Source organism: Jaculus jaculus, chromosome 2 (assembly GCF_020740685.1).
Source record: "Jaculus jaculus isolate mJacJac1 chromosome 2, mJacJac1.mat.Y.cur, whole genome shotgun sequence".
NCBI lineage: Eukaryota > Metazoa > Chordata > Mammalia > Rodentia > Dipodidae > Jaculus > Jaculus jaculus.
The window spans coordinates 6593647-6613544 of NC_059103.1; the positions used below are offsets into that span (position 1 = coordinate 6593647).

General features: G+C 55.8%; 1 protein-coding gene and 1 pseudogene across 8 annotated transcripts in view; one reads left to right on the forward strand and one right to left on the reverse strand.

Annotated features, from left to right (window-relative positions):
* Nucleotides 1-19898, forward strand: part of Mad1l1 (mitotic arrest deficient 1 like 1) — a 345185-nt gene that overhangs the window by 200266 nt on the left and 125021 nt on the right. For all 8 annotated transcript variants that reach the window (XM_045143912.1, XM_045143914.1, XM_045143911.1 and 5 more), the window contains one exon: nt 7465-7605. In XM_045143912.1, the coding sequence (XP_044999847.1) occupies nt 7465-7605 (141 nt within the window). The remainder of the gene's footprint in view (nt 1-7464; nt 7606-19898) is intronic.
* On the reverse strand, nt 4991-6662 carry LOC101600267 (annotated as a pseudogene).

Genomic DNA, 19898 nt, shown 5'->3' on the forward strand with positions numbered 1-19898 from the left:
TGATCCAGGCAGAGGACCAAGAGGACCCGCACCCCTCAGAACCTTAGACCAGGTTAGCGCGATGCCATCTTCCAGCAGCTTCTGGAATGCTCAGCTGGGCTCAGGAGCAGCAGCATGCCTGCCTCCAGGGACCCTCACTGTCCTCGCCAAGCAGGTGCGACCGTCCCAGGAAGAGCAGCTGTGAGAAGAGACGCAAAGGACCTGGTGATGCTGTGTGGCATCTGTCCAGAGCCTTAGGCACTGGGCTGTATTGGAATTTCAGACCACCTGGACACTGTATTTTCTGCTCTACAGTTGAGTATCAGACAGACTGATTATTCTAAAGTTGTCATGGCCAGCCAAATGGCAATGTAGCATGGCCAGTACTCCTGAGGTGACACCTGTTTCCATGCAGTACCTGAGGCCACCGGCCTCCGCAGAGTCTCTGGGTTCTGGTGAGCACTCTCCCTGTTCTCATCCCCGTGGCTCCTCAGCCCGACTGCTCTGCCCTGCCATAGCCCAGTGCAGCAAGCGTTCCACCCAAGGGGCCTGTCCTTCCCAAATGCCCCTTGGCCTGTGTTTACACCGGGCTGGTGTGTGCCCAGTCTCCATAGAGTCCTCTGCACATCTGAATGCATGTCCTCCAGAGATAGTGGAGAAAAGACCCCTCTGAAGGGCAGGCTTCCGGAGGCCTCCATCCTCCTGTGGCTTACTCCCAAGACCCTTGTAGCCCTACCCACACTGTGCTCCCAACACACAGACGTCTGCCTGCCTAACACAGGCCTGCCCTCCCTTGGGTCTGGTTTTGAGCCACGACGGCCTCATTCTCACCACTCTGGTCATGATCTGGTCAATATTGGTCCTGCTCTGTGCTGATGCAGTTTCAGTGAGTCACACACACGAGTCACTGGTGGATGAAGGATGAATGACACACTTACAGCTGCTCCCCGCTGACCCAGGTGCAGTGAGCGTGCACACGAGTCACTGGTGGATGAAAGATGAATGACACACTTACAGCTGCTCCCCGCTGACCCAGGTGCAGTGAGCGTGCACACGAGTCACTGGTGGATGAAAGATGAATGACACACTTACAGCTGCTCCCCGCTGACCCAGGTGCAGTGAGCGTGCACACGAGTCACTGGTGGATGAAAGATGAATGACACACTTACAGCTGTTCCCCGCTGACCCAGGTGCAGTGAGCGTGCACACAAGTCACTGGTGGATGAAAGATGAATGACACGCTTACAGCTGCTCCCCGCTGACCCAGGTGCAGTGAGCGTGCACACAAGTCACTGGTGGATGAAAGATGAATGACACACTTACAGCTGCTCCCCGCTGACCCAGGTGCAGTGAGCGTGCACACGAGTCACAGGTGGATGAAAGATGTATGACACACTTACAGCTGCTCCCCGCTGACCCAGGTGCAGTGAGCGTGCACACAAGTCACTGGTGGATGAAAGATGAATGACACACTTACAGCTGCTCCCCGCTGACCCAGGTGCAGTGAGCGTGCACACGAGTCACAGGTGGATGAAAGATGTATGACACACTTACAGCTGCTCCCCGCTGACCCAGGTGCAGTGAGCGTGCACACGAGTCACAGGTGGATGAAGGATGAATGACACACTTACAGCTGCTCCCCGCTGACCCAGGTGCAGTGAGCGTGCACACGAGTCACAGGTGGATGAAAGATGTATGACACACTTACAGCTGCTCCCCGCTGACCCAGGTGCAGTGAGCGTGCACACGAGTCACAGGTGGATGAAAGATGTATGACACACTTACAGCTGCTCCCCGCTGACCCAGGTGCAGTGAGCGTGCACACGAGTCACAGGTGGATGAAGGATGAATGACACACTTACAGCTGCTCCCCGCTGACCCAGGTGCAGTGAGCGTGCACACGAGTCACAGGTGGATGAAGGATGAATGACACGCTTACAGCTGCTCCCCGCTGTGTGAACGTGCACTTGAGTGTGGGGGTGATGCTGAGTCTGGGGTTTTTGGGTGTTTTGATGGACTGGGATTTATGGCATGTGCCTAGTTTCTGCCTCAGGTGGTGGGGAGGGCTTGGGTTCAATCTTGCCTCCCACTCCTGCTCAGTCCTGGTTTGTTTGTTTTCTATAGCAGCCTGTGGATTTCTGCCTGACCTCCATCCCATTCTTGAGCCCCAAATTTCCTCACCTCCAGGATGCGTAGTGCCTGTCCACGAGTGGGTATAGACAGTTCCTGCAGACCCTGCTTCTTTTAAAAAATATTTTATTTATTCATTTCTTTATTGACACACAGAGAGAAGCAGATAGAGAATGGGCGTACCAGGGCCTCCAGCTACCACAAACAAACGCCAGATGCATGCGCCACCTTTGGCATCAATCTTTATGTGGGTACTAGGGAATTGAACTTGGGTCCTTAGGCTTTGCAGGCAAGTGCCTTAACTGCTGAGCCATCTCTCCAGCCTCAGACCTTGCTTCTTCTTTTTTTTTTTTTTTATATTTATTAGTTTTCTTTTCAGTGAATACAGGCAGTTTGGTACCATTATTTAGGCTCATCTGTGATCTACCCCCTCCCATTAGACCCTCCTTGTTAATGAAAATGGGTCGTGCATTGTGGAGTTAGCCCCCAGTTATTAGTATGATAAATGTCTCTGCAAATCATGACCCAACATGTAACTCTGACATTCTTTCCGCCCCCTCTTCCGCAAGATTTCCCTGAGCCATGTTGGGTTCATTTTTGGTCTGTTTCAGTGCTGAGGTGTTGGGGGCCTCTGAGGCTTTGGCTCTCTGATTTGGTAGGAGTTGATTTTTCTCTGCGTTGATCTCCTTCCCCTTTGTGCTGGTATCCGGTTCACAGGAAAACATCACCCTTACTTATTTGGCCAGTTGTCCTTAGTTTCAGTTGGGCCCCTTTTGAGGTATGTTGGGGCAGCTCTCTTCTTAGGATCTGCATCTATCTGGAAAAGAGAAGCAGATTCTCCAACGGAGAGTAAGTTAGCACCCAGAAAATTGAGATAACACTTACTTTTTTGATAGACAGTTTGATAGGTGTAGGCCCTCTTATACCCCGTGATTGATGGTAGCTTGATATTGTAGAGTGGGCTTGTGTTTGGGTATGGTTCTGACTTGTTTCCCAGCTCCAGCTAAGGGTCTAGTACCACTGAGTGGATCAGTTAGCCAAATCAAGAGCAATTGATTCCTCACCATGGCTGTGTACCACTATTGCACTTGTGTGGGCATCACATCCGGTTATTTGTTGCTAATTAGGTTAAACAATGTGTTGCTTGGACAGATCTTGGTCATTTCCCCCAGTCGCCTATGTAGCGCCTTCTGGCACTAGACACGCTGACTGTCTGGGGACTGACTCTCTCCTGGCTTCCAGCCATGTCATTCCATTTTCGCGTCAGCTGCGTATGGAGTCTTCAGCAATCGCAGACCTTGCTTCTTAATGTTTATCTTGTGTTTGTCATCTGCAGCCCTTGCTGCTCTTGTCCTCACGGGCTGTTCTGGGGCTGCTGGCTCTCCATGCCACCATGATAAGAGGCCTGCAGGCTGGTTCCTCCACACAAGAGGGCCCTTCATCCCCCGCTGTGGCTGTGTGCTTGCAGACGCTCAGGCCTTCGTCCTCAGCCGATGACTTCATGAGCAAGACCGTTTTTTCACATCCCGTTCTAGTTGCTGTTAATTATGTGACTAGCAAATGTGATTGTTTACAAACAGGACCACTCTGCCCAAGGCGAAGCACTCAGCAGAACATACTACTTTGTTTAGTACCTCTCAGAGAAGTCTTTAAGGTTCTCTGGGCACCGCCCGGGTGCCTGTTTGTGCTGTGATGAATCGCCCGTGCTCACTCAAGTGGAGACAGGCGAACTCTGCCTCTAGTCGAATCAGTCATTAAAATGTTGTTACCCATTTGCCCAGCACAACGTCTGCTGTGCCGCTAATGGCCAGACCATCCCTTGTAAAGGTAGAAGCGACAGATTTCTGGAGTTCTATTTCTTTTCAGTGCCAGCGCGGCTAGCCTGGAGACGCATGAGAAGAGCAAGCCTGGCGAAGGGCAGTGTCTCGGAGATTTACGGATCAATAAAGGAGACGATCACAGCACACTGATGAGAGGAAGTCCCCCACCCGGCTCTCGCGGCTCGACACCGTGCTAATGATAACTCGAGTAACCAGCTTGAGACGATAAAAGTCAATGGGAAGATATAGGATTTCAATAAAATTATGACACTCTATAAAACTTCCCACAGAAACAAATTTCCCCCAGATCTGTGACCAGTTCCAGTTGGAGTTGTAACTTTAATTTCTCACTTATTGAATTTTTTGTCATCAACTAATTATGAAGTGTGTGCCTGGGTTGAAGAGAGGCCTCCTCTTCTTATGGCTGCCTCTGCTCTGGGGTCCCCGGGGAGTTGAGGAGTGAGGAGGTGCTTTCCACAGGGGCTCCCACCCCGAGGCGAGGGCTGGGGATGGGCACAGTGCCCATGCTGGAGGCTGCTGAGCCTCTGGGTCTCTGTCTTCTGGGAGATAGGCCTTGGCCCTGCAGGCATACATGCAAGAAAGTGACATGGAGAGAACAGTCCGTGGCCTGGCCTGGGATTCCTGGCCTGAGGCTCCTCCACCTAGATACCATGTCTGTGTCCAAGGAGCCCTGTGACCTTGTCACTTAGAGCTGGCTAGGCTACCCCGTGGTTCTGCTCCCAGTAAGTGGTCCTTGGGCAGCTCAGTTTCCCACACACAAGGCACTGCATAGTCTGTCCACGTCTTTGCTGGACATGTGAAGAGCATCCTCCTTGGTCTGTCCCCTTCCTGCCCTGGAGATGCCACCCATCTCCGTACCCCTGGCTTCCTGGCCTAATACAGTGAACTTTTTTTTTTTTTTAGATGTCTTTTATTTATTTTTTCATGCCCAAGCAAGGCTGGGTGGCTTACAGTTGACAGTCACTGTTCATGTCTGTTTCCAATGACCAACCACCACAGTCAGAAGAAACATTTCTCCTGCCCAAGAGCTGAGAGAAAGCCTAGGCTTTGGCATCTGACTTGTAATGGGTCACAGTGTGGGCGGAAGGGTCAGTGTCATTGATCCACCTGGGCATCCAGTAGTGGGTCAGCTGGTCAGCCCGGCCTGGGTAGTGGTGCTCAAAGATCTGCTGGTAGTAATAAGCCCTCTTTTGTTTTGGGGGTATTGAAGGGAAACTTCTGGGCCGCAGCTGACATCATTGTGTCATCAACCTGATATTCTACATAGTCCTGTAAAATCTTGAACCAGGAGTTCTTGACTGAAGTGATGCCATCACTGAAGGCTTCTTTTGGTCGCCAGAGAAGAATGTCTTTGGGTAACAGGTTGGAGTCCTCAGGAGATGTTTTTCTATCCCATTTTTTTGGATTCTCATTTCTGGTGGCAGAGACAAGTAATAGGAAGAAAATCAACGATCCAGAAATGGGACTCTCACTTCAAGGCCATGGGCAGCAGCAGTTCTGTCTGCGCAGAGAACATCGCACAAGTAGAGTTCCTTCAGCAGCCTCTCTCTCTCCTCCTCGGCCTTCTCAGGAGAAGGAGCCTTGTGGAAGTGTATGTAGCCTTCTGTCAGCTCATCTGACCCCTCTCCAGAAAAGATCGCCACACTGCCTGTGTTCTTCTGAATATACTTGGAAATTAAATACATACCCACAGATGCTCGGACTGTTGTAATGTCATAAGTTTCCAAGGAAAATGTGACTTCATCCAGGGCCTGAATGCCTTCCTCGGAATTAAAAACTACTTCATGATGCTCGCTTCCAATATGATTGGCCACCTTTCAAGCAGCCAGCAGATCTGGGCTATCTTCCATGCCAATTGCAAATGTCTGGAGTGCATATGGTACCTGGGCCTCTTGGAGTTGCTTCAACAGGGTGACAGCAACCAAAATGGAGTCCAAGCCCCCTGACAGAAGGCAGCCAGTCCTTCGGTCAGTCATCAAGCGCCTCCTAACAGCATTGTCAAAAAGGATGTGCAAATTGTTCTTCACGGTTTCTATCTCAAAACCTGGGAAGAGTTTCTCCACGCTGTCATAGAGGGCATGCAGAGGCTCATCCCTGTGGTGATGATATTTAACTATCTCCACAGACGCAACCTTGCCATTTGGTTTTAAATCCAAAACTCCATAGTGACCGAAGAAAAGGTTCCAGTTTTAAAAATGGAGTTGTGGAGTGTTTCAATGTAACAAGACCTTTAGCTTCTGAACACATAGCCTGAAATCCATCTCCTGTCAGGGCTTTAAACATGGCCTGACTCCATAGGTATCTCTGCCCAGGAATACTTTCTTATTGGTAGTGTCCAGTAAAATAAATGCAAACACCCCATCCAACATACAGATTGTTTGCCCAATGCCTCCTTTGTCATAGAGATGAAGGATTATCTCACCATCCACTTTGGTCTGGTATTCAAATTCAAAATGCTTTTGTAGCGCTTTGTGGTTGTTGATTTCACCATTATAGCAGAGCCACAAATAAGGATATTTCTTCACTCTAATTGGCTGCATTCCAAACGGGGTCAACCACAGCCAATTGGTGAAATCCAAAGCAACAGTTGGTGTATCCATTGGCATTCTCAGAACGAAAGGCATCTGGCCCCCAGTGTGCAATCTTCATAGCACTCAGACACTGCACAGAAAGGCAGTCACCACTGCCGAGGAGGGCCCAGATGCCACACATGGTGTAATGGTGTTGAGGGTTCCCTGCCCCGCCACGTGCATGCTCCAGCAGGTCCACCGCAGGGCCCTCGGATTGCTAACTGTCCCAGGCTTTGATGTCATACAGTAAAAGAAATAACATTTATGGGGGCCAGACTCAGGGCCTCTGCCGCCGACTCTCTGGAGCAGCCGGGCTCCCCTCGGCGATGCGCTCAAGAGCCTTCCGGCCCACCACCGAGGTCTTCCCTGGCCGACTCCCTCCCAGGTGTGCAACAATCACTTGGGCGCCCTCCCCACCCTGGTGAACTTTAATCCGGATATTTGTGGGGCACAAATAGGCGGCTGTGAAAATTACTTCTGACAGTGCTACCTGTCATCCAAGAAACCTGACTCCCATCCCGTGCAGGAGTTCTGGGTGAGGCCTGATGGCCGCATGCATCTTGAACTCTGTGTGTTAGTTGTTGAGGCTGCAGCTGTTTCAGGAGCCCGGACCCTTAGGGCAGTGGGACAGAGCTGAGGGTTTATCCTCACCTGCCAGATTTGTGCCCTTGCTCTGAAATTTACTGGTCAGGAGTCATAACAGGAGAGGTGTCACCTTGCTGTGGTCGGAGGAAGAGCAACTATGGTGTGCTCCGGGGATTGCCTGGCCCAGAACCTCTGCCTCTGGAGCTTGCTGGCTGGTGCCTCCTGTGTGGGTTCTTTAAACACATGCCTCGGCAGACAGGAGCTGGCCAGAGTCCTTGATGCTGTGTCCCCCAAGCCCATCTTTAGTGTCGCCTCACACACCCTTTTTGACCCTGACCTGCTTCCTTGTGTGTCCACAGGAGCGGGATGGCATGCGTGCCATCCTGGGATCTTATGACAGTGAGCTGACCCAGGCTGAATACTCACCCCAGCTGACACGTCGCATGCGGGAAGCCGAGGACATGGTGCAGAAGGTGCAGGCCCACAACGCGGAGGTGGAGGTGGGTCCCCATGCGCTGGAAGCAGGGAACGCGCGCGGGGTGTGGTCAGGGGGGAGGTGGTTCCCATGCACTGTAAGCAGAGACTGCCGGGTATGTTCATGGTGGAGGTGGTCCACGTGCACTGTGAGCAGAGACCACGGGGTGTGTTCGTGGTGGAGGTAGTCCACGTGCGCTGTGAGCATAGATCGCGGGGTGTGGTCATGGTGGAGGTGGTCCAAGTGCGCTGTGAGCAGAGACCACGGAGTGTGGTCGTGGTGGAAGTGGTCCACGTGCGCTGTGAGCAGAGACCGCGGGGTGTGTTCGTGGTGGAGGTGGACCACATGTGCTGTGAGCAGAGACCGCGGGGTGTGTTTGTGGTGGAGGTGGTCCACGTGCGCTGTGAGCAGAGACCGCGGAGTGTGGTCGTGGTGGAGGTGGTCCACGTGCGCTGTGAGCAGAGACCACGGGGTGTGGTCGTGGTGGAAGTGGTCCACGTGCGCTGTGAGCAGAGACCGCGGGGTGTGGTCGTGGTGGAGGTGGTCCACGTGCGCTGTGAGCAGAGACCGCGGGGTGTGGTCGTGGTGGAGGTGGTCCACGTGCGCTGTGAGCAGAGACCACGGGGTGTGGTCGTGGTGGAGGTGGTCCACGTGCGCTGTGAGCAGAGACCGCGGGGTGTGGTCGTGGTGGAGGTGGTCCACGTGCGCTGTGAGCAGAGACCACGGGGTGTGGTCGTGGTGGAGGTGGTCCACGTGCGCTGTGAGCAGAGACCGCGGGGTGTGGTCGTGGTGGAGGTAGTCCACGTGCGCTGTGAGCAGAGACCGCGGGGTGTGGTCGTGGTGGAGGTGGTCCACGTGCGCTGTGAGCAGAGACCACGGGGTGTGGTCGTGGTGGAGGTGGTCCACGTGCGCTGTGAGCAGAGACCGCGGGGTGTGGTCGTGGTGGAGGTGGTCCACGTGCGCTGTGAGCAGAGACCGCGGGGTGTGGTCGTGGTGGAGGTGGTCCACGTGCGCTGTGAGCAGAGACCGCGGGGTGTGTTTGTGGTGGAGGTGGTCCACGTGCGCTGTGAGCAGAGACCGCGGGGTGTGTTCGTGGTGGAGGTGGACCACATGTGCTGTGAGCAGAGACCGCGGGGTGTGTTTGTGGTGGAGGTGGTCCACGTGCGCTGTGAGCAGAGACCGCGGAGTGTGGTCGTGGTGGAGGTGGTCCACGTGCGCTGTGAGCAGAGACCACGGGGTGTGGTCGTGGTGGAGGTGGTCCACGTGCGCTGTGATCAGAGACCGCGGGGTGTGTTTGTGGTGGAGGTGGTCCACGTGCGCTGTGAGCAGAGACCACGGGGTGTGGTCGTGGTGGAGGTGGTCCACGTGCGCTGTGAGCAGAGACCACGGGGTGTGTTCGTGGTGGAGGTGGTCCACGTGCGCTGTGAGCAGAGACCGCGGGGTGTGGTCGTGGTGGAGGTGGTCCACGTGCGCTGTGAGCAGAGACCGCGGGGTGTGGTCGTGGTGGAGGTGGTCCACGTGCGCTGTGAGCAGAGACCGCGGGGTGTGGTCGTGGTGGAGGTGGTCCACGTGCGCTGTGAGCAGAGACCGCGGGGTGTGGTCGTGGTGGAGGTGGTCCACGTGCGCTGTGAGCAGAGACCGCGGGGTGTGGTCGTGGTGGAGGTGGTCCACGTGCGCTGTGAGCAGAGACCACGGGGTGTGGTCGTGGTGGAGGTGGTCCACGTGCGCTGTGAGCAGAGACCGCGGGGTGTGTTTGTGGTGGAAGTGGTCCACGTGCGCTGTGAGCAGAGACCGCGGGGTGTGGTCGTGGTGGAGGTGGTCCACGTGCGCTGTGAGCAGAGACCGCGGAGTGTGGTCGTGGTGGAGGTGGTCCACGTGCGCTGTGAGCAGAGACCACGGGGTGTGGTCGTGGTGGAGGTGGTCCACGTGCGCTGTGAGCAGAGACCGCGGAGTGTGGTCGTGGTGGAGGTGGTCCACGTGCGCTGTGAGCAGAGACCACGGGGTGTGGTCGTGGTGGAGGTGGTCCACGTGCGCTGTGAGCAGAGACCGCGGGGTGTGTTTGTGGTGGAGGTGGTCCACGTGCGCTGTGAGCAGAGACCACGGGGTGTGGTCGTGGTGGAGGTGGTCCACGTGCGCTGTGAGCAGAGACCACGGGGTGTGTTCGTGGTGGAAGTGGTCCACGTGCGCTGTGAGCAGAGACCGCGGGGTGTGGTCGTGGTGGAGGTGGTCCACGTGCGCTGTGAGCAGAGACCGCGGAGTGTGGTCGTGGTGGAGGTGGTCCACGTGCGCTGTGAGCAGAGACCACGGGGTGTGTTCGTGGTGGAGGTGGTCCACGTGCACTATGAGCAGAGACCACGGGGTGTGTTTATGATGGAGGTGGTCCACATGTGGTGTAAGCAGAAACCTCAGGTTGTGGTCATGGGAGAAGTGGGGGTGGTCCTCATGGGCTGTAAACAGTGACTGTGGGGTATGGTCGTGGGGGAAGTGGAGGTGGTCTCATGCCTTATTTTCATATCAGTGCTCCTTTAATTCTTGGGTGGCATCAGGACAACAAGCAGGACAAGTAGTGGGGTGGGATCCTAGGTAGCCCAGCCAGATGGTAGGTAATTGGGGAGGGAGGAGGTTAATGGAAAGTAAGGCCTCCAGCCCGTAAGGATGTCACTAGGGGCCTCAGAGTAGCCCTGGGCCCTAATCATGCAGAGTGGGCAGCTTTACTGAGAACTGGAGAGCAGACCAGGGCCGTGTGGCCCCTGTGTGTAGCCATTCCCCTGGGTGTCTGTTTCTGCAGTGCCCTGTCCAGGGGATATTCCCTTCTTCTGCCCGTCATCACTGCCAACATCAGTTTGAGGACTCTAATGCCCTGTTCTGTGAGACAAGTGGAGAGAGAAAGTCCCCTCCCACCCTCCTTTTATTATTGTTATTATTTTTTGAAACAGAATCTCATGTAGCTCAGGCTGGGCTTAAGCTATTTTTAATTTTATTTTTAGAGAAAGCGAGAGATAGAGAATTGGCACGTCAGGACCTTATCCATTGCAGTCAAACTCCAGGTGCTTGCACCACCTTGTAGGCATGTGTGACCTTGCACTTGCCTCACCCTTGAGGATCTGGAGAGTCGAACATGGGTCCTTAGGCTTCGCTGGCAAGCGCCTTAACCCCTAAGTCACCTCTCCAGCTCTTAAAATCTTGATTCTTCTTCCTCTACCTCCCTAGTGCTGGGATTGAACCCAGGGCTCCATGCACACTAGGCCAGCATTCTACCATCAACTAAGCTCCATTCCCGTTTCCGGAAGAGTCCCATTTTAACAAGGATGGCTCAGTGGCTCCTGTGGCAGGCCAGGCCTCGCTGTCCAGCTTGCCTCCGTAGGCTGATGAATGCCGTAAGCCAGTCCAAGTCCTCCATGGCTTCTGCTGGGCACTCTCCTGGCATGCTCCTGGATAGGCATCTCTTCATCCCACCTGGGGGGGGGGGGGGCTCCCGTTCTCCCACAGCACCGAGGAGCAGGCCGTGCTGTGCAGGGCAGAGCAGCCTTCGGGTGCCTGCCACGCCTGCGCTGCTCCACCCAGCCCTTCTCTCGGCCACTAAGCTTCCATTTTGTACAGACTGCAGCCTTGAAGGTGGTGTGTGGTGTTGTCCGCGTTTCACAAACAGGGAAGCTGAGGCCCGGAGGGCCCAGGGCTGTGCCCAGTTGCTATGGCTGAAGCCAGGTGTGCCCTGCAGCTCCGTCCACCCACAGAGGGCCCTGTTCCAAGGACTCTGCCACACCCATGCGCCCAGGTTGGGGCTCCCCTCCCCCCCCCCCGCAGTGTGCGGCCTACACAGCCAGGAGCTGGCGTGGCCCTACGCTCTGCACACAGCTGCCTCCCCTCCTCGTTAAGCCCGGCAGAGGTGACCTGGCTCTGTCCCATGAGCTCACTCACTTGCACCAGTGTTGGTGTGTACACCAGGCATGTCCTTTTCTGGGGAGTGCCAGGCTGAACCCCTCCCTTCTGCAGCTGAGTCTATGCTGAGTGGGTGCTCACTAGGCAGCATGGAGGCCCAAGCCTGGAATCCCAGCCCCTCAGGAGGCTGAAGCAGGGGAACCGCAAGTTCAAGGCCAGCCTAGACAACTTAGCAAGACCCCATCTCAAAGTAAAAAGTGTTAAGGGGGGGGGGTACGGCTCAGTGTTCGTGTTTACCTTGCAGGCCGCCCTGGGTTTGTATCCCAGTACTGTAAGACAGCAACCCCAGACATGGGCTAGGGAGACGGTCCAGCCATCAAGGGAGCTTCCTGCACAAGTATGAGGGCCTTAGGCGTCTGAGCCTGATCAAGTTTCAATTGCCAGAACCCATGGAAACAGCTGGGTGTGGCCATGCATGGCTTGTCACCTCAGTCCTGTGGGGAGCAGAGACCAGAGACTCGTTGAGACTCACAAGAGCCAAGCTCCGGAATCAGTGACTCTCTCGTCAGGAAAACAGGTGGGAGTGATGAAGGGGCCACCATGTTCTCCTCTGGCCACTGTCATTGCGCTAACAGTTACCCATACACCACACACACCACACGTGCTTTGCACACATACAACACTAGAACATAAGACGCCCAGGGCCTGTGCCACATGCAGGATGAGTAGTGGAGATCCTGGCTCCTGTGGGGGCCCCTGTGGCTCTGGCTCTTCTGAGATGTGCAGGGAAGCAGGGACCACAGGTCCCTGTGCAGCTGACAGAAGTGGGGCTGCTGAAACTTGGGCTCCAGGGAGAACATGCGGTGAGCCTCGCCTGGCACAGAGAGCATGGCGCAGGCCCCGCGGGCCCTTTGCTCTTGACCGATGCCGAGCCGTGGTGAGTCTCAGCGGGCTCCTGGGGCTGCTTTGCCCCTGCCTGCAGTAGCAGCCATCCCTGGCACACGCGACTGCTTGGCCAAGGCCTCATCTTTGTCTCACTCGTGGCGAGCGGCCAGGAGCATGGTCTTCCAGGGCCTGCTGTGTGCCGTGGCATGCACACCCTCCATCCTGTCTGAAAGGTTAACTCGGCTGTCACGAGCAGAGCCGTCAGAAACGTAAGCGTGTTAATAGCAGTTTTATTGCAGCAAATTTAGCTCCCTATGAAACACTAATGAAGAGAGATTTGCAGGGATGGCTCCCTGACACCTGGAGCATCCCAGCATTTTTCACGCTGAGAGGTCCCCGTCTGGGCTAACCATACGCACTCCACACTGGTCATTACAAGCTCGACAGTTTGTGCACCGTCTGCAGTGTATGCTTCCTGTCGCGTGATCAGGGTTGTGCCTCAGAACTCAACCAGATGTGTGCACTCCATTGGCACCTTGCTGGCACCCTGCTTGGGGGCATGCTCCAGGGAGCCTCTCTCCTTCTGTGCAGGACTTGAAGGCCACGCATTCCTCCCACTTTGTCTCCTGGGCTTCTGGGGAGGAGCGGATGGAGGAGTCTGAGGCCCAGGTTGTGCTGAAGTGAAGTCCTAACTCCCCACTGCTGTGGGCATTCATGGGTTCCTCCTGGCTACTGGTACCATGTCTTCTGGAAGCAGGCTGCGTCCCGGTGACCTCCTTTCTCTGTCCCTGTGCAGAACTCTGGGTTTGACCTCTGCTTACCCTGTCACCTTTCCCCACCATGCCCACCGCCTCTGCCAGCTGCCTGGAGCCCGTGGGGTTGCTCTCTTTGCTCTCAGCCTGTGGGCCCAGTGCGCAGGCTAGCGCTTCATGATGTCATCAGAGGCTTCTGGGGGCGAGAAACTTCCCAGGGGAGACATGAGCGCATGTCTGCTCAGCTGAGAGAGGACACACATGGCCAATCAAGGTACCAGTGAATTTAATGGGGTCACTTACAGAGTAGAGGGAGGTGTTTCTTCAGGGGCGGGGAGCCCCCAAAACAGCTGTGCCACTGAAAAGTCTCAGCCCAGCACAGTGATGGCTGCTTGGGGACTTCATTGTCCCTTGACCAGTTACTCTCTACTCTCATCTCCCCTGAGGCCACAGCACCTCATATGTCATGCAACTGACACGGGCTTCTGAGAGCTCAGGTGGGGTCTGGAGACTTACGTGGGAGAATGTCAGCAGGGCCAGTCTCGTGAACGTCTCGTGAGTTGCCTGGGCTGCTTTGATAAAGCTGGCAGAAACGTCTGCTTTCAATACAGAGGAACTTGCTGTTCAACAGTTGCCCAGAGAGAGTTACCCATTGGCCATGGGCTGCTGCCTGGGGAAGGGCTAAGCACTGGAGGAACATTGTCCTCTGGGGATGGAGTAGAAGCCATGAGCTTCCTGCCTCCACTGGGGGTGGGGGTGGGGACAGTAGACAGGCCCACCACCTGCTTTGGGCTCAAGGCCTCTGTCCTGTGACAGGGCCCTGGAACCAGTGGCAAGCCCAGCCTAATGACCATAGCTGAGGTCACTTGCCAGCTCCAGCCTGACCCTTCCGGGAAGAACACCTTGGAGTCAGGACAGGCATGGAGCCCTAACCTGTCTGTGGTGGTTTGGCAGGCACACCCAGATCACCTCAGGCCACTCCTTCTGTTAATCAAGGTGACAGACATCTCCTGCCTTGCACAAGTGCCCCTTGGCTGGAAGGCCTGTCTTCCTTCAGCCTCATGGGCAGGCCTGTGTCTCTGCTTTGTAGTTGCAGAGATTGATGCCTGAAGGTCACACCCACAGCAGGTGTGCTGAAGGCCTGGAAGGTGTCGGGGAGCTGCCTTACTCCGCACATCATGGGGCAGTTCCTGGTGAATAGCTGGGGCTACACTCTGGTGCTGTGGGGTGGGGACCCATTGCTGTAGCAAACAGTAATGTTTCCCATTACTTTAAAAGCCATTTCCGGGCGCCTGTCGGGTTTATTAGTCAGACATCTTGTGTGGACACTGAGAAAAGTTATGGCGCCTTCATGAGACCCCTTCCGCTTCCTCATGGGTCCCTTTGCGCCTCCCAGGCAAGTGTCGCTCGAACCTGGGATGCAGGCACCTTCCCGAGTGCACACAGCCGGCCGCCAGTGTGTGGCAAGGATCAAGCCCTGTGTCACCCGCATGCCGTTGTCTTCACGAGTCAGAAGGTGGTGTTGTGTCGTGCACGTGGAGTCCCGCTATGAGAGTCTAGAAGGGGGTTCCAGAGAAGCAGCCCGAACACCGCCAGCCATGTGGGGCTCGGGGTGTCCTGTGTGTGCAGCTGCGGTCTCCCGCGCGGCACCACTCCACCCCTCCGTCACTTCACTTCTGATTGCTTTTCTGTCAGCTCCTGTGCACTGATGTCTCCTCAGAGTGCATGAGGCGGTGGTGGGAACCCCCAGCCGTGCCTTGTGCTCACAGGTGGGCCTGCAGCACCAGCGTCATGAGGCCCCCTCCTCTCACGGTGCCGTCTTGTCCCGGCTTAACTTCCCCTGCTGGCTCCCACGTGGGATGCGCTTTGATTCCAGCAGACGCTTCTGAGTCAAACACACGGCAAGTGTTGAGCCGGGGGAGTCCCAGCAGCTCGTCTCTGGTGAGGCCTCTGCCGTTTTGCACAGACTTTTATTTATTCCACTTAATAAAGCAGCCATGGCTGTTGGAAGCAGATGTCACGAATCCTCTGTCTGTGGAGCCATAAATACAGGCGTGTGGCACTTGGATGCCACACATTGTCTGACTTGTGTCTCCACGTATTTAATTAAAACAGATTGCAGTGTTGCCAGCTACACGGAATGAGGAGAGCCCAGTCTGAGGTCACAGTCGATCTAATCTGGAGAATTCTCAGTTCCACCTTAGGCAAATTCACCCTTTTCTTCACCCCTCCCTCTCCCCCTTCCTCTCCATCCCCTCTGTGGGACTCGGTGGCACTCCCTGGCACAGCAGCTCCTCGCAAAGTTGTTTCCTCACTCTTGAATGCCTTGGCTCACTTCTCAGAGTGAGGAGCTTGGAAGACCGCCCTGAGCAAAGCAATGGGGCCGAGGGAAAACCTGGAGGAGTTCAGAGAAGGGGAAGCAGGACTGAGCTGAAGGAACTCGGCAACTCCATGCGGAGGGCTGCCGCGGTGTGGAGCATGGCGTGACCTCCTGGACGGGACAGCTGGCCGGGTCCTCAGCATGAGCCAACATGGCTACCCAGCGAGCCTCGCGATGAGGAGAGAAGCCTTCACTGAGAAGCTGGCGCTGCCCAGAAGGGCACGCGGTCCACACACCTGTCACCAAAGACACAGTGACTGCTGTGCTTGTCAAACTTCGATGCGGCCCTCTGCCTTCACGGAGCAGCAGCCTGCGGGCGGCAGTTGGAGTTGAGCATGTCACGTCCTGTGCCCTGCCGGCTTCATGCACGCTAGGTCAGCTGCCCCTGCTGAGCTGCAGCCCCAGCCCACGGCGCCCGTGAGCACTCTTCAAATCTGAGGTCACGCGTCCGTCACTGTTGAGGTCATTTGGGCTCTGGTCACGTGCCTACAAATGAAGTCCCCCTGAAGTAGGGGCCCTGCACTTAAGAGTCCTCTTCTAACAAGAGCCTGGTGCTGCTGGGGGCCGCTGCCTGTGGCATGGTTAGCCGGGGCAGGCAAGGACAGCCTTTCTCCTTCCTCCACCACCACTCCCGGAAGCTGAGGTGCTCCTCGCCTGCTGCATATGGGGGACAACATGCCTGCGTCCACCCTCATCCCCTAGGGATAGCCCACCGAGATCGTGTTCCTGCCGTCAGCAGTCCACTTGTGTGGACTGGAAAGAGCTCTTGGGACAGCTGGCCTATGTCTCCTCCTCTGTGTCACACGCTGTCACAGAGCCACATGCACTGGAGCAGGGAGACAGGCGGCCTCCGCCTCTCCGTGGAAGCCGTGGCTGTGCAGGACCCTTGCCTTCGCCTGGGGCCACTCAGGACCCCAGCCAGGCCGAACCGCAGTGCGGCAGAAGCTGTCACCAGCCCCCATCAGGACGTCACTGGCCTGTCTCAGCCTGTACCGCCGGCATGCTTTCCTGCCGGGCCCCGAGTCCACTGTGCGCCAGCAGGGTGCTTGATCATCAGACAGACACTTTGCACTTCAGGATAAAGATGGCCTTGCTGAGGCCTCGGTGCAGCATCTGTGTGTTACAGGCGCTTTGTGTCCAGGGCTCGTGTCTGCACCCGCAGCCCCGGGCCTTGCTTAAGCATGTGGTCAACGCCTCTAGAGTTCCCATGAGGGACACCACATTAGCCTACCTGCCACTGGGCCACCCTCACCCTGAGGCTGCACTACAGCCATGCCAACCCCGAGGCCACATGGCCACCTTGCCAGTGCCATCCCCAGCATGTGACCGTGTAAGGGCCGTGGCACATTGTCTCCCTGCCTGTCCTCCCCGTGTGCCGCAGTGAAATCGGGTCTGCCTTTCTTCATGGCAAGAGTATCTTGGCCAGGGTTAGCACCTAGTGTGTGTGAGCAGGGTGGATAGGACCGGATGTTACCTGCGCTCAGATGTGTCAGCCAGCAGTGGGCAGACGGGAGCAGTTAGTGGGCCAGTGTGCCTTGGTGTTTTCCTGCTAAGGAGCCTTCTGTCCCTCTCAGAGTGTTTCAGAAGTCAGCAAGAGCAGGTGGGCTGGGCTGGGCTGGCTCCATACCCCGATGCCACCACAAGAAGATTCATTCTGTTGAGTGACACCTACAAGGGCCGTTCTCGTTTAACCCTCAGCCCTGGACCATGTGTCCTCAGGGTCTGGTCTATCACAGAGGAGGAGGCTACCTTTGCCAAAAACTGCTCAGGTCTACAGATGGAGCCTTGGTGTGTGTCCCCTCAGGGGAGATGCAGGGTGACCACTTCAGCTCTCTCTGAGATAAGACACAGGATGAGCCCCCTCCTCACACAGACCCTGTGGCTTGGCCATGGCCCTGTTAGGCCTCTGGGGAAGGGACCTGCTGCCCAGCTATGGAGATGGTGACTGTGTTCGTTACTTGCTGTGATAAAATAGATGAGAAGAGCAACTTGAGGAGGAAAGGTTTATTTGGCTCACGGTTCAAGGGCTGCAGTCCATCACGATGCCAGGCACGGCTGCAGGAGCTTGAAGCCCTGGTCTTGGTGCAGCCAGTCCGGAAGCACAAAGATGAATGCTGGGGTTCAGCTCGCCTTCTCTCTTATTCAGGCTGGGACCCCACAACCTCTAGAAACACTCTCACAGTGTACCCAGAGATTTGTCTCATTGGTGATTCTAGGCCTCAGGTTGGCAATAGTAGGCAGCACAGTGACCGACCAAGCCCATGGGAGTGTGGTTTCTGGCCTGTTCTGACGGCCGCTCCCCTGTGCTTTGGCCACGCGTGGGAGGAGACCCTGCTGGGGAGAGTGCTGTGTGCGCCCATGTCTGACTCTGAGCCACCGTCCCTCTACTCTAAGCCCCGCCCTGTGTGGCACAGGCCAGGGTTCCAGGGGAGTTTGGGGAAACCTTTCCTGGCATCTGCCTGCGCTGGTGTGGGGTCGCATGCTCACAGCTGCAGGGGTGCTCAGCTCCCCTTTCAAATATGGCATCCAGGGAAAGCAGGTTGACACTTTCCATCCTTGTGTGACCAGTGTAAGCGGTTTCTGTTTCTTTGAACATATATGGTGGGGGGGGGTTGCAGATGCTGAACTTTAAGGGAAAATCCCGGCTGTCCTGCAGAGTTCTTTTCCACTGCAAGTCACCCTAGATAAGACTGGATTGAGTGCCACCCTCTCCTGCCCCTCACACCGTGGCACTTCTTCAGTTTTGCCAACCACATCTCTGTAAAGGGTGTGTAGCTGTTGGGCCTCATTTGCATCTTGCTAATTACTAAGCATGTTAATTACCTTTCTGTGTGTCTGCTGCCTGTGTGTTTCCTTTTCTGGGAGATAGCTGTTTGCGTTTTTGCCGCTCTTCTGTCACAGTGTTTATTTTTTCTTCACTTGCTTTGTAAGCAGTCGCCTTTCACAGCTGAGCCATCTCTCCAGCACCCCCTTCACTGCTTTATAGGGGTTCGGTTTGTGAACTTGAGGCTGACTGGCTGGAGGGAATGTCTGTCTCTCCTGCAGCCGCTTGCTCATGGGTCAGTGGGGCAGTGTGCCTTGTGGGCAGAGGGAAGGATCGTGTGCCTGAGGATAGGCAGGTAGTGCTGGGGCCCTGAAATTCTCCTAGTTTGAGAGGCAGGATGAGCCTGGGTTCAAGTTCTGCCCTCCTCCATTGACCACTGACTATGTGTGGGACTTGGCTTCTGGACTTGCTTTTCTTTCCCAGAATAAGACCTGAACCTGCCCTCCAGGGGTGAGGAGAGTGTGGTGTCCAGGAGAGGCTGCAGACATGTGGATGCCCTGATGACTTAGGGGGCCTCAACTTGTGGGACCAGAGGAGGAGGGCCCCTGCATCATAGACGGAAGGAATGTGTTCCCTAGCCTCTCACGGACTGACGTTGGGAGGAATCTGCCATCCTGGTTTGGGCAGTGTCTCCCCAACTTGGGGAGGGTGGCCATAGGCTCCCTGATGCAGTGATGTAGGCAGCCTGCAGTGAGTGGCCGCTTTGCATAAAGGTTGTACCTTCGCAGGGGTCCTGGCCCTTCCACTTGCCACTTCCTTCTACCCAAGAAGGCCCCTTCAGGGCCTATCAGCAAGACATCCTTGCTGTACACTTGAGGGCTCCTGTGTCCTGGGAGGCAGAGTCCGTGTGCTTTGGGGTGCTATGTCCTCGGAGGCAGAGTCGTGTACTTTTGGGGTGCTGTGGCCTGGGAGGCAGAGTCCTGTGAACCCTATCATCCAGTGGTGGAGTTCTGTTTCCTCCTTGTTCTGTAGTGACTCTGGCAGGATGGCCTCTAGGAGCAAGCCTGTCACCACTGGTGTGATGGTGGCCAGGGTGCTGTGCTCCACAGAGGAAGAGCTGAGGTCAGGAGGGCCTGTTAGTGCTCAGGCCCCTAGTCAGGACCTCTCTCCTGTGCACCCCTGGCCAGCAGGCTGGGAACTCCTCCTCCTTTCTTAGTCTGCCTGGGAGTGGCCTTGCTCAGGACCTTCAGGTTCTTCTGGGGTGTAGCCATAGCTTTTCTGGCTTGTGATTTTACTAAGTTTTGTTTTGTGTATGTGCATGTGTGTGTCATCATGTGTGTGGGGTGCACGTGGAGGCCGGAGGACAGCCTTGGATGTCAACCCTCAAGTATGCTGTGTACCTCTTTTTGAGGCCGGTCTCTTACTGGCTTGAACTCACCAAGTATGTTAGGCTGAAATCACGCCTCCTTCCCCATATGTGCCGCCCCTCCCTTCTTTCCTGAGTACTGGGGACTGAACTCTGGTCGTTATGCTTGCAAGGCAAACCGTCGACCTTCTGAGCCATCTCCCCAGCCTGCACTCAGCTCTTTTGGAATGTGAGCCTACTGGAGGCTGGGGGCGGCTTCTTCATATGAGGGGACACCACCGGTCCCTTCCCA